Source organism: Xenopus tropicalis, chromosome 6 (genome assembly GCF_000004195.4).
Source record: "Xenopus tropicalis strain Nigerian chromosome 6, UCB_Xtro_10.0, whole genome shotgun sequence".
Lineage (NCBI taxonomy): Eukaryota > Metazoa > Chordata > Amphibia > Anura > Pipidae > Xenopus > Xenopus tropicalis.
Genome location: NC_030682.2, coordinates 61,515,770 through 61,530,164, shown reverse-complemented (window position 1 = coordinate 61,530,164; position 14,395 = coordinate 61,515,770). Strand labels below are relative to the sequence as shown.

The following is a 14,395-nucleotide window of genomic DNA, read 5'->3' as shown; positions in this document are numbered from 1 at the left end:
CTTAAACAATAGCATTCAAACCTAACATGGCTACTGAGAAGTATGGCATATAAGAATTTACTTATAGTGATAAGTGAAACTGCTGAAAAATTTCCGAAATGCATTGAAGTCAATAGGTGACTTTTTTGTACATGCAACAAATTTTTACAGCAGTTTTGTGAAAACAAATTCCGAAGGCCAAATGCAGAATTTTGCTGCAAATCCATGCCTGACGAAAAATTCACTCATCCCTATATACTTAGATATTATACTATATACACGTACTAAGAATGTGCTACAGGTATGGGATTCCTTATTCGGAAACATTTTGGGCAGAAAACTTTGAGTTACTGGAAGGCCATCTCCCATAAAGTTATGGACTGCCTGTGAGATCGCTAAGCCCCGCCCACTCTATGAATATTCACTTTAAGTAGATGAGGTTGTGTCATTGAAGTCTATGAGGGCCAGCGGCCTGGAGCCATGTACTGAAGAGTCTAAACCGGAAGCTGGCATAAGGTCTGGGAAGAGCACAGTTTTCAAGCAGTTATAGACATATTTGAACCCAAAGGTATTAAACAAAAGCACTTCCTTCTATTTTACATTATTTTACATGGTTTAGTGCATTGTAAAGATTTATGGTATATATCCCCTTAAGAAAATTTTTAAAATAGTTTCCATTTTCTCTGTAATAATAAAACAGTATCTTGCATTTGATCCCAGCTAAGATATAATTAATCCTTACTGGAGGCAAAACAATCCTATTGAGTTTATATAATGTTTATGTAATGGTTTCTAGCAGACTTAAGGTATGGCGATTCAAATTCCAGAAAGCTCCTTTATCTGGAAAACTTAAAAGTCCCAATCATTCCTGATAACAGATCCTATACATGTCATATATATATATCTTTGTGAAAAATGTCGCAACTTGAGTGGTGTTGCAAGACTCTAGCAGCAAGATAACCTTACAATGAAGATATGGGATGGGACAATTTATGTTTGCTTCAAGCATCCAAACTGCAAATGTTTGTTAACAATTTTTATCAATTTTCCAAAAAACAGTGCATCTTTTCTCCAACATGGTTTGGGTACAAAAACTAGAAATAAATGTAAATGTTATGGATATTCAGTATATCTTAAAATTTTAATATTTAAAGAAATAAAGCAGCACTTGCACCTACCAATAGTAAATAAACGATTTTGATCTGAAACAAAATCAGTTGTTTTGAACAGTAAGAAGAAATTTACAGCATATTCATGTTTATGAAAATTGTGACTCAACCCCTTTAAGAACAGTTACATTTCCAATTCCTGAGTGATTTTTTGTAATTCTTTAACCTATGTCCCTGCTAAAAGCAATAGCAACTGGCCTGCTTTCTGCATTTGCAGCTTCCCTTCTTGCTGCTATGCAAAGGGTACTCTGATTTTTTACAGGAGTATGTTGTGCTCTTTTTGCACATTGTCTGTCACTTCACTTTTGTAAAAGAAGCAGCCATGAAGAAAGTGAAAAATAAAAGTCAGAGATGTCACGTGCATCTGTGTGTAAGTGGCCCAGACAAAAAAAAAAATAGACAAAGTAGATTTCATTTATTTAGATGCTATTTAAAGGAGAAGGAAAAGTCTAATCCCTGGGGGGTGTCCAAAATGTTAGGCATCCCCCAGTGATTGTAATCGCTTACCTGAGTACCTGCGATCAAGCGATTGTATTCCTTCCTTTGCCTTCGCACCACCTGCGCATGCACATTAGAGTGAAAAGCCGAACTTTCACAAGAAAGCCAGCTTTTTTCACTCTGCTATGTGTGCGCCGGCCCTGGGATTCAGAAGATGGTGAGGTAAGGAAGAGAATTGCTCAGTCGCATGAACCCCAGTCAGTGTGGTTTTCTGCTGGCCCTGGGTATCAGGTAAGTGACTACAATTACTGGGGGGGTACCTAACATTTTGGCACCCCCCGGTGATTAGTTCTTTCCTTTGCTTTAAATGGCATGATCTATTGTCTATCTTTTTCCAACTGTTCCTTTTACCCACAGATGCACATGACGTAACATTTGGCACCTCCCTAGTGATTGGAACTTTCCTACTCCATTATTTTTTTTAGTTATTGTATCATCCAACCCTCGGCCACTGTAGCATTTGATGTGCTGTGGGTCACTCTGTTTAACCCTGGAAATCACATGCAATTCTGTGGTTGGTGCAAGTCTCTGGTCCTTTTATTACAGTTGGTCAATGTGCCAAATAATGCTATGGGCCCCTGTACCATTTGACTTTTAGAATCACCATTTAACACTGCAAGTAACTTACCTGTTCTTCTGGTAGAGAGTATGGGTTCAGCCATTGTTCTGTACATGATTTTAGCCCAAGCCTTTGTTCTGCTGTAACATCTGCCGTTGTTCTGCTGATAAATTAAGATATGGGCTTTATCTTCTAAGTACAGCTTTTGTGCTGTTGGTACCATAATATGTGCACTGCCTTTGTGCTGCTGACATGAGACAGTAGATATATTCAGTATTCATTGTAACTTTTGTGTGTATATTGTACCAATACATAGTCTTTTTCATTTCTTATTTTGAAATTGCATGTTCATTTGGATCAGTTACCGGAAACCCATTATGCAGAAAGTTACGAATTACAGGAAGGACATTTTTCATAAACTCCATTATAAGCAAATAATTTTAATTTTTATCAATTATTTCCCCTTTCCCTGTAATAATAAAACAGTACCTTGTACTTCATCCCAACTAAGGTATCATTAATCCTTATTGGAGGCAAAACAATCTTATTGGGTTTAATTCATGCTTAAATAGTTTTTAGTAGACTGAAGGTATGGAGATTCAAATTACAGAAGCCCTCCTTATCAGGGAAACCCTGTTATCGTTCCAGATAACAGGTTCCATACTTCTATCAGTTCATTATTGAAGCTAAATATATGCATAGTTTCCTAAAACACACAATAACCTAAGTTACATACAGCCTGTAAAGGATAAATAAGGAGCCAAAATATATATCAAGAACATTAACCAAGAGTGACAGGGATAAAGTAATGTAACTTAGCACAACAAATACCGTTGTTATCTGAAGCACTACCATTGTTTTTTTTATTGTGCCAGATGCTTTAGGGCTCTGGCACACGGGGAGATTAGTCGCCCGTGACAAATTTCCTGTGTCTCAGGCGACTAATCTCCCCGGATTGCCATCCCACCGGCGAAAATGTAAATCTCTGGTGGACTTACGCGATTTCAGTGAAATTGCGCCGCAGCGTATGCCATCCCACCGGCGATTTACATTTTCGCCGGTGGGATGGCAATCCGGGGAGATTAGTCGCCTGAGACACAGGAAATTTGTCGCGGGCGACTAATCTCCCCGTGTGCCAGAGCCCTTACTATACTTTCCTTGGTATCGAATATCTAGAGCAGGAAAAAACTGATAACTGATCTACCCAGGATCAGACGAGGGACACTTATACACTGTAATTTGTCATCAGTGGGCTGATTTATCACTGTTTGAATAAACATTTTTACAACAATTCAATTTTTTCACTAAAACTGACAAATTTGAAACTCAAATGTTTAATATTTGTTTAGCTGGGATTATGAAGAAAAGGTTCATTAACACTGTCTGAACTTCCAGATATAAATATAAATGTATTTTTTTCACAAACATGTCAGATTTCACAAAAACAAAAATCAGAACCACAGAAAATTATACTTGTATGAGTAATTCACATTCATATTCAAGATCCCTTAGACACTGTGTAATACATCCCCATTCATGTCTTTGTGAAGTGATGGATTCTGGAACTTGAAGTCAATCTGTGGAATCAGGTATGTCTGTGTAGGAAGAAAATGATTTTAAATTTATATCTGGCAGTTCGGATATTGTTTATGTGCCTTTTCTACATACAGTAAGCCCATCTGAATTAGCTTAGTGTTTGCCTCAAGCAGCTGTGAAGCTGCTGTGTAGCCACGTGGGCAGCCATTAAAAAGAATAGGCACAGGTACATAGCAGATAACAGATAAAACAGTATTGTATTCTACACAACCTTTACCAGTGCAGGGCAACAGTACATTATATTTAAATTACTTTACAAAAATTAATTAGGTTACTGTTCCTTTAAGGACCCCCTCAGCTTTTAACAAAGATAGAGGTATAACAGATACAGGTATGGGATCTAATATCCATGATGCATGGAACATATTCTAAATAAGGGTTTATTGATAACAGTACCTTGAATTTGTTAAAATGATTTAAAGGTGAAATAAACCCAGTAGGATTGTTTTGGCACAAATATTGATTCATGAAGCTTAGTTACCATCAAGTACAAGGTACTTTTTTTGCTAAAAATTGACTCTATGGGGTTGATTCACTAGGGCAATAAAGTGAGCATTATTTATAGCATGCGTTAAAAATGTTATCACTTCTTATTTTTTGCGACTTAGCGCTCGATTCACCAAAAGGACAGGCGTCATAATTAAGACACGATGTTCTTTGCGTTATTTAACTTGCGATGAGCGTTTTCTTGCGTTAATTCCCACCACATGCGTTATTTCCCGCTGCGCAATATATTTCGCCGCTTGTTATATTATTTTATGCACGTAACCATTACTTTCGGAAAACTACTGTTCTGAAAATGACCATTTACCTGCAAACTGGAGGCTGCATCACTCTAGGGCCAACACAGACTTGAAAAAATCCCACTGCAAAGTCCATATTGTGTTGCCAAAAGCCCAAGAACCGCAAGTACCGCCTGCCCCAAGTAGGTGTTAATATTCGCACAGACTAATGTGATATTTAGCACGTTTAACACTACATTTGTGCTTGTGAATCATGTGTTAGTGTTATTTCTATGCGAGAATTAACACAATGCGAGGTAAATAACGCATTGCAGTGCGTCTTTTTGCACATGCGATATGTGTCTTCATGCATGCGAAATGACTTTGATGAATCGGGACTTAATTATCACGTGCTTTTTAACGCAAAAAAGCATGCAATAAGCGTTATCGACCTTTAGTGAATCGGCCCCTATAGGTGATGGCCTTCTCATAATTCAGATACTTAATTCAGAACACCCCCCCCCCCCAAATTCACTTACATGGAAATCTTTTATAAACATTGGTGCAAGGTTTCACAAGTGAGTGTTAATTGAAAGCATGACAGTGTGCAGTTAATGCACCAGTGCTTGCCAGTTATTGCAGCAGCTACTGCCATATATGTGGAGGAAAAGCTCAATTTAGCCTCACTGGATTCTTATAAATGCTCCCTTACTTTAACAGCATTAGCATGAAAACAGGCGAAGGAAATAAAACATGCAGTCTTATTTTGTGTGAAAAAAAAGTCAAAGGAATAGAAGTGGGACAACTGAACACTATGAACAACATATGATTATGATAAATTTGCACTGCACTGATGGATAGGATTGTTCATCACTGAAGATCTGGTCCTTAAGGACCAATGACAACCATATCCTTCCTATTGGCATGCCTTGTGGTCCACAATGGGTAGATATGACTATATACATATACAGATTTCCTTAATTACTGTGCAAAGGTTGCTTTACTGTCTGTGCAGTACTGGAAAACAACAACTAAAAGAACTGTTGTAGAACTGGAAAATCAATTCTGCCTACAGAGTCTCTAAGCTGTTTGAAATAACCTCTCCACAGGAATACAAACACCCACACCAAATATAGCAAATGAAAGTAGAAGAAGGAACTACTTCAATCAACCCCAAATATTATTTTTTAATGACAGGGTCAACAATTAGAAAACAAGTTTAAAACTCAGTGTTACACTTATTTTTAATTATATATCAATCATTCACCACCACTTTTAAATTAAAATATTGCTATACTAACAAAAAAATGTTGTTTATTTGACTGAAAAATTATAAAGTTCTGGATGTCTGTTTGACAAAGTTGGTTTGCAGATGGTCTCCTAAAATATTGAGTTGTATGCATGATTTAAATGTCACTGAGCAATTTCCAGTCTGGGATTAAAGCAACCACTCTGTGTAGAGATGCCTATTGTCAACACATTTCAACAGTACTAAAAATAAATTTCAGATAGACTCTTCACAGTTACTCTGCTAATGTGATGATGAATTGGGAATGCCTATAAATTAATGAAAGATGATACAGATATTTAAGTACTTATTTTCCTATGATGCTGATAAGTCACAGTATTGCATAATGAATGTATGGTGTATAATTATATATTTACAAAATAAGCACCAGATGCTACTAAATATTGTTTATACTATGGTTAACAGTTATAAAGTAATAAAATAAATTCACACTACATAAGAAGAGGTTTGTCCAGGTGCAGTAATCCATAGCATCTAGTAAGATGCTTTTAATCTGGCCTGTGCTTCCTGATCATTGGTTTTTATAGGATATTGTAGCAAACTTTGCACCCTTTATTATATAACCCCCCAAGATATTAATCAGTACACACTAATATCTAAAGTTATACTGACATATCAATATATCAGTACTACTTTCCCATTCTCAAATTATAAACTCTTGCCTACCCCAGCCCCCCAGAGTGTCTACTCTGCTTGCTGCCATTATGCTTGACTTGGGGGTGGTGGGTCAAAAAGAGACATGAAGAGTGTTAGCATTCAACACAAAAAGGTTGAGGTGGCAGTTGAGTGGGAAAGGTACAAAATATATATTAAAAAAAACATTAAAAAAGGCAATTTTTTCTGTAAATTGCTCATGAATTGATGAGCATACAGGTGGGATCTAGGTATGCACAACACTTTTCTCTCTGAGAGCTGCACTTAGGGACTAGCAGTGTCTCTCATCTCCTTTTAGGCCTGTTATGCCTTTAAAATACACATTATAGGTACATGTAATAGTGGCAGTAGTACTCCTAATAAAATCATTATTATGAAAGATTGTTATATCAGTTATTGCATAGTTTTGTTAAGAAAGTATATACAAGCAAGCACACATTTTCTTGACATTGGCAGCCCTTGACTACTTCATTTTTATTTCTTATGACAGGTCAGATTCAGCCATTCTTTATAATGATAGATCTGTACTTGAAAATCACCATGTGAGCGCAGCATATCGCCTCCTCCAGGATGATGAGGAAATGAATATACTTTATAACCTCTCCAAAGATGACTGGAGGTAAGAGCAGTTATCAACAAAGCATGTTGCTGTTTTTGAACACTCTGGAAAATGTTCTTGTAGGTACTTTTTACCATACTTACAGTATACAGTTCAGTCTTCTACAACTTATTTTATCTGTATGCCCTTTATCTATATGCCCTTTATCTATATGGCCTTTATCTATATGGCCTTCACATATCAGCCCTGGAGAAAGTTAATAAAATCTACCATTTTCCTACCAAAACTGAGATCAATATATGCACATTTGCTTTAATATACAGAACTTGATATTGCATGTTGCATTTTTTGTGAATTACAGTGTTTCTATTATTTACCATTTTCTTGAAACAAATGCCAAAGAGGGAGAGCTGTATTAAAAAGTTTGACTCGAGTAAATCCAATCACTACATTGTTTCTACATAAAGTAATACAGAAGTACAGAACTTTTTATGTACACCTTCTAAAGCAGTGATCCCCAACCAGTGGCTCGTGAGCAACATGTTGCTCACCAACCCCTTGGATGTTGCTCCCAGAGGACTTAAAGGAGGTGCTTATTTTTAAGTTCCTCACCTGGAGGCACGTTTTGGTTGCATAAAAACAGGGTGTATTGCCAAACAGGGCCTCATGTAGGCTGCCAGTCCACACAGGGGTTACCAAATAGCCAATCACAGCCCTTATTTGGCAACGCAAAAACATTTTTCATGCTTGTGTTGCTCCCCAACTCTTTTTACATTTGAATGCAGCTTGCAGATAAAAAAGGTTGGGGATCCCTGTTCTAAAGGCACAAACAAAACCTGATAGGTTGCCTGGTCTTTAGAGTAAATCTCTTATGAAAAGCTGTATCGTAAAATTCCTTTTCAAATTAAACATGAAACCAAAATTCATTTTTATATTAACACATTCAAACCCATTATAAATGCATGTAAAAATCCCAGCTGTCAATCATATTCTGCTTGTCCCGCCTCTATGCCTAGGCATAGAGGCGGGAAGACAATTACTTAAACTTTCCATTTAGCACTCACATTCCCCCTACCTTCTCACCATCTAATTGTGTATCCTGTGCATGGGCAAGGGTATCAGGTCCCCCATTCTGGCACATACACAAGATTTTGGGGTGATACAAAGCTTGCCTTAATAACAGTGCCCACAAAATGGCAGCTGCCTGCTGGCTGTGATTGTATATTCCCAAAGCTGAAGGAAACAAAATTTATATCATTTATATAGTATGTGAAGTTAATTTTGCTTAACAAACACAATAGAAAAGAAATTGGAATTATTTCTTTGGGTGACAGGTCCCCTTTAAGTCTCTTTAGTATGTGGTTTAAATCTCTCAACATTTGTTCTATGGCATGCTGGCTTGTACATAGAACTCTTTGTAAACCAATCAGGTTTACAGGCAAATAGCTTCCTTGTAAACCCCTAAACACAGACCTTTCAATCAACCACATTTCATGAGGTAGATAATGATCCAGTCCTGTTTTTTTTAGACCTGAGTTCTGCTTCACACTACATGATAACATGAAATAAGGTCTCAAAAAGGCCTGGAGTGGATTATTATCTCCCTCATGATATGTAGTTGGCTGACAGCTTTAAAATATATAAGAGGTTACACAGTATACAAAGACTGCAGGCAGAGGTACAAGAGCAGCAAGGGCTTTTAAAGCCGCCTGTGTTCTTCACCTTGTTCTATCTCCATTACGTGCATATTAGAGAACAGGGTGGGGCTACTTATGGGCTACACCCCTTCCCGTACCTCTTAAATACCAAAACTGACAAACGGAGGCAGCACTGGGTGACAAAGGGGACCTGGGCCCCCCCTGCAAAAAAAAAATTCAGCCCCCCCCCCCCAGCAGAATCATGGGCTTGCAGAATCGTAGTTCATCTACAATTAATGGTTCAGCACGGGTCACCCACAAGCTCCCTTGTCTTCTCCTGCAGGTCCCCTACTCCTCCGCAGGGTCTGCGTGCTCTGTAGGATATATAGAGTATGTTAGGAACAAGATCAAAAATGTCAAGAGCAAAAGTATAAAGCAGAATCATTGCCACATTTGGTTTAGACTGCAGCCATTTAAATTTGTTTTGGCACAAATTTTGTACTGGAGGTGGTATGACACAACTGCACAATGATGACATTCACAAACACATTCACAAACAGGAGCATGTAGATAAAAAATGCAATAACACTAAGCACAGATTTGAAAACAACTGGATAGAATAAAATAGATTCATTAACTGATGCACTTACATGCACTCTAAGCTCTATGTCAAATGCATAAATTCATGCAAATTCTGTTAATGCCTTTAAGAGGAGCCTGGATGAGTTTTTGAACAACCATAATATCCAAGGCTATTGTGTTACTAATATCTACAGTTAGTATTAATGTTTGTATATATAGTTTATGTATGTGTTGGTATAAATTGGTAAGTATAGGTTGTGTATGCTGGGTTTACTTGGAAGGGTTGAACTTGATGAACTCTGGTCTTTTTTTAACCCTATGTAACTATGTAACTATATAAATAAATAATAGGGTATTGTGTATGATATTTAAATAATTTTACAGGTGTTTAATTGGATATTGCTTGTTTTGTTGATATGTGTCATGCAATGTCAGTTTATATGATCACATACCTTTGCTGATCCAGCCATATGTCCTGACTGTATATTCTTGTTGTAGTATTAATAATAATAATAATAATAATAATCAACAGAAAGAGAAATTTGTATTCAAGTCTGAAATAATTTGGTGTGTTTGTGTAAAGTCTGGATAAAAACACATTCCTGTATGTTTTTTTTTTTTTTTTTTTGCAATCTGTCTATAAAATCCCATTGATTTCTGCTATTTATGTGCTAAATTTAATCCCACGTTTTCGAAAACTTGGAGTAATTGAAATGCAGGTTGAGTGCATCATGGGGTAGTAAAGAAGCTTATCTACAGAGGGCCATCTTAAGGCATTCTCTCTTGACTGGAGAAACGATACAGTCATAAACTAATAAAGAAGCCAAGGCTCAGTCAGGGGCATCCAAGCGAAAAAAGAAGTAAAGTAAATGCAATTATCTGGAAAAAAATCTCTGCATTGCAAGGAAGTCTTCAATATTTCATAAGATATGAATAATATAAAAAAGAAAGATCACCATGACAAACATTCCAAGACTTAGTTTAATGGCACCTCCATATTTATAGTCTGATATCTTATTACAAAAATGTGTTTATTATACATTTCATTCATCTGAACCTTATAACACAGGAAACAAAAATGAATACTGAGCAACTGTGAAATATCTAAAGCTGCAGGCAAATAATTTGTAACCAGTGCATCCATATTATTTCATCATGATTTTATGCTGTAATGTTTGTATAATTCTATCCTGTAATTGATGTATAATTTTCAGAAAATGCAAATCTACTATCTGTACAACAGACTTGTGTATGTAAGCTGCAGTGCATATGATCCAGTCGTATATAGAGAATGACAAAGCAATTGCTGCACTAAAACAAGTGAAGACCCATCTATTTTTAGTTAGTTCGTCCCAGTGTAAAATGAAAATGTACATCTTTGTCTAACAAATGTCAAACAAAAGAAAGGAACTGCACCCTTATACATCTAAAGAACTAATGCAGTAAATGTGATATAGGCAGAACAGATATCCCTGTTTCCTTTATGGATTGCTAGCCACTGACTGCTGCAAATTAGTTATATAAAAGCTGGTCACACATGGGCCTAGAGGAAAAGGAATGTCTAAGTTACAGCCCCCCAAACTCACAACATATGACTGGCCCATGTTTGTGTTGGTCAATCACTTTGTGGAAGTACAGTCCATACAACCAATATAATCTCCAAAACATGTTATCAATCCATCTAGTATTTTTTACATCCCACAAGAGGTTGACTGGTCAAATATATCATTATAAGGGACAAAATATATAAATTCATAAAACTGGACAAGGAATAAGATGAAAATAAAAGTGTGGAAAAAAAGTAAAAAAAAAAGAAAAAAAACAAAAGTCAGAACCTATGTTAACTGCAAAGAGTTAATCAAGTCTGACTAATTTTTGCATGCTGTTCTTGTTGTCTTGAGTAGAACACAGATGTCAAGCTTAAAGTCTTTCAGCTGTTATAATCTGCAACCATCAGCATTCTCAGCCAACTAACATCTGTCTGATAATATAGTAAGTAGTAGTTCACAAAAGCAGGAATATCATGGGCTTGAGCAGGACTGAGCAAAATAAACCTTAAGTAGCGATAATCAAAAAAGACAAGACTTTAGACTCAGCTTAAAAGTGCATGCTAGGTTAAAAAAATAGTATTATTATTATTACCCAAATACAGGTATAGGACCCATTATCCAGAATGCTCGGGACCAAGGGTATTCCAGATAAGGGGTCTTTCCGTAATTTGGATCTTAATACCTTAAGTCCACTAAAAAATCAATAAAACATTAATTAAACCTAATAGGATTGTTTTGCATCCAATAAGGATTATTTATATCTTAGTTGGGATCAATTACAAGGTACTGTTTTATTTCTACATAGAAAAAGGAAATCAGTTTTAAAATTCTGAATTATTTGATTAAAATGGAGTCTATGGGAGACAGCCTTTCCGTAATTCGGAGCTTTCTGGATAACGGGTTTCCGGATAAGGGGTCCAATACCTGTATATAGCATGTAGCAGTTATGTCTACATAGGTTTTAAATTCTTAAACGTACATGCATACATACATTACTTACATGCATATGCTTATTCCTAATGTGATATTGCCCTTCTTTTGTGAAAGAAAAAATATCCTCAAAGATTCTTTGATCCCCACTGGAATCTTTAGCCCGAGTTAATCTTTTGGCTAACTTGCTTACACCAGGTTTGATATTTGAAAGGCTGAAGCTTACCTCTTTTTCTGAACATAGATGTCTTAAAGGGATTTGTGACACATATGGCTGGCAAAATAAAATGTCACATATAATTAGTAAATGCAGAAGGAAAATAATCTCTTATGCTTTCTTTTACTTTCTGCATTATGATTGCCCTAAAGGGAATTCCGGGCTTTAGTGATTGAGATGGTGTTGGCCACTGATATGTCTTGTCACTTCCACCAAATCAAACAAATGAAGAATGCTCTGCAGCAGCCAGAAGGGTAAGTGACCTTGTGATGTCTCATGGTAAAATGTTATAGCAAATGCTGGTACTTGTCATTGTTTTGTACTTCAAAAATGTCTTGTTAAGCAGTCAGCCATCTCTGAAATCTTATAATTCCTCTTCCTCCTCTGAATAGCTTTTTATAAAAAATAGAACCAGTAAATATTACATACAATTTTAGCTTTTTCATGTTTAACTATTTAGAGTACTACAAATTAGTGTGTAGAACTGGAAAAGGTGATGTACCGTGTTAGCCAATCAAAATGTTTACAGGGTAAACCTTTTGAAATAAAAAATAACAAAAGTGGTATAAAGGTGATACCTTTATTGGCTAACTAAGATAATCATAGCAAGCTTTCAGAACATTTTAGCTCCTTTTTTAAGCTGATTACCAGCTAAAGACCCTCAGAAAAATAGCTAAGGATCTACAGTGCACACTCCATAAGGATGAGAGGCTCCAAAATATATTCCCAGACCCACCACTTCTGGCATTCAGGCAGACCCCAAACCTAAAAAGACTAATAACAAGAAGTGCCTTAATCCAACCCAACAAAAATGGAACCTATCCCTGTGGCAAAAAACAATGCAAAACCTGCCCACACGTCTGTAATTCAGACAAAATACAGATTCCAGACACATTAGAGGAATACAGCATCCATGTACAACTGTTCTTCTTCCAACGTGGTGTACTTAATACTGTGTACTAGATGCCTAACAGGAGAGACTGGCTAAAGCCTGAGAAATTAAAAAAGGTAATCAGCTTGAAAAAGGAACTAAAATGTTCTGAAAGCTTGCTATGATTATCTTAGTTAGCCAATAAAGGTATCACCTTTATACCACTTTTGTTATTTTTTATTTCAAAAGGGTTACCCTGTAAACATGTGTAGAACTGCACACAGTTGTTCCCAGAGGATGCCCTTTACTGAGTATGAGGGCAAGACAACACCGACATACAGAGTGCAAGCTATTTTTCAACATCTAAAATGTCATCTTTAGTAAATATATGTTTCAGGATAATGTAAACTGTACACAAAGAACTTTAGTAATATGTTATGATATGAAATAAGAAGCTTCTTACAATGGTGCATTCATTCTCATTCAAGAAAGCAAGTTCTCTTTTATATGGGTCATTGCAAGGCTTGCACCAGGTCTAGTAACCCATCAACATATCTGAGATTATTGATATTTCTATTTGTAATTTTGTTTCTTTTTGACGTGACCAAGAATTTTGCATTTTATCATCTGTGTCCCAGCCATCTATCCCTCACAGAACCAAGCCTGGCAAAACAGCAAGGCCTTTACATAAACACAGGTTCAGGAAAAGGAGGAAGCAGTAGAACTGTCAGGCAGTTTAGTTTAGGGAGAATGGTGCTTTCAGAAACAGACCAAATGTGTAGGTAGAGATATCTGTACACAGGTACAGGTTAGGGCAGGCAGCATTCAAGATCAGACACCAGGAAATAAACAGATAGCACCCAGGAGTCTGACAGCAGCAGAGACCCACAATTAGAACACCTACACTCAATATGTCTGACAATAGAAAAGTGCTGTGAAGTCACTGCACGTGAAACCTAATCGGATGATGACATTATGTGACATTACAGAGTGGATGATGCAACCAGGCAACTGCCATGCCACACTGGTGAAGGACTGGGCACCATGATCTTTGCAAGTACTAGTCTTAGTGCACATCTTTCTAGAGCCACACAGTTGCTTCATATTCATCAGTAGTGTAAAATAGCAAAACATGCATAAGACAGTATGTCATTGTCTACTTTATTTGCCTTTAACATAGAAAATATTAGTTTATTTTGACATTAAAAAATTATAAAGAGATCATATCAGAATGATTACTGTATTATACTCAATTGTCTTCACGCTGAAAGGTAAATACTGTTTTCTAAATAATACATGCATAAAGCCCTCTCTTACAAAGAATACACAGCAAAAGACAAATTCATTCAAATGTAACTCTGTTCAGGCTAACAGTGATCACATGCATTATTTACATTAAAACACTGTAATGAGCTTAGAAAATGTAATAGCCGTGAACAGTGATAAAATTGAAATGTCATTGTAAGGCAATATTGAGAATCACCAGAGCATGAAGTATATGCAAGGGACATCATCAGAGCATGCTATAATTGTATTTATATTTTATTGTAATATAATATATAT

The 14,395-nt window shown here is 36.4% G+C and overlaps 1 protein-coding gene across 8 annotated transcripts in view; it reads left to right on the top strand.

Moving 5' to 3' along the window:
- pde1c (phosphodiesterase 1C) overlaps positions 1–14,395 on the top strand; it is a 369,089-nt gene that overhangs the window by 324,975 nt on the left and 29,719 nt on the right. For all 8 annotated transcript variants that reach the window (XM_018094811.2, XM_031903900.1, XM_031903903.1 and 5 more), the window contains 2 exons: positions 6,977–7,105; positions 12,114–12,215. In XM_018094811.2, coding sequence (XP_017950300.1) covers positions 6,977–7,105; positions 12,114–12,215 — 231 coding nt within the window. The remainder of the gene's footprint in view (positions 1–6,976; positions 7,106–12,113; positions 12,216–14,395) is intronic.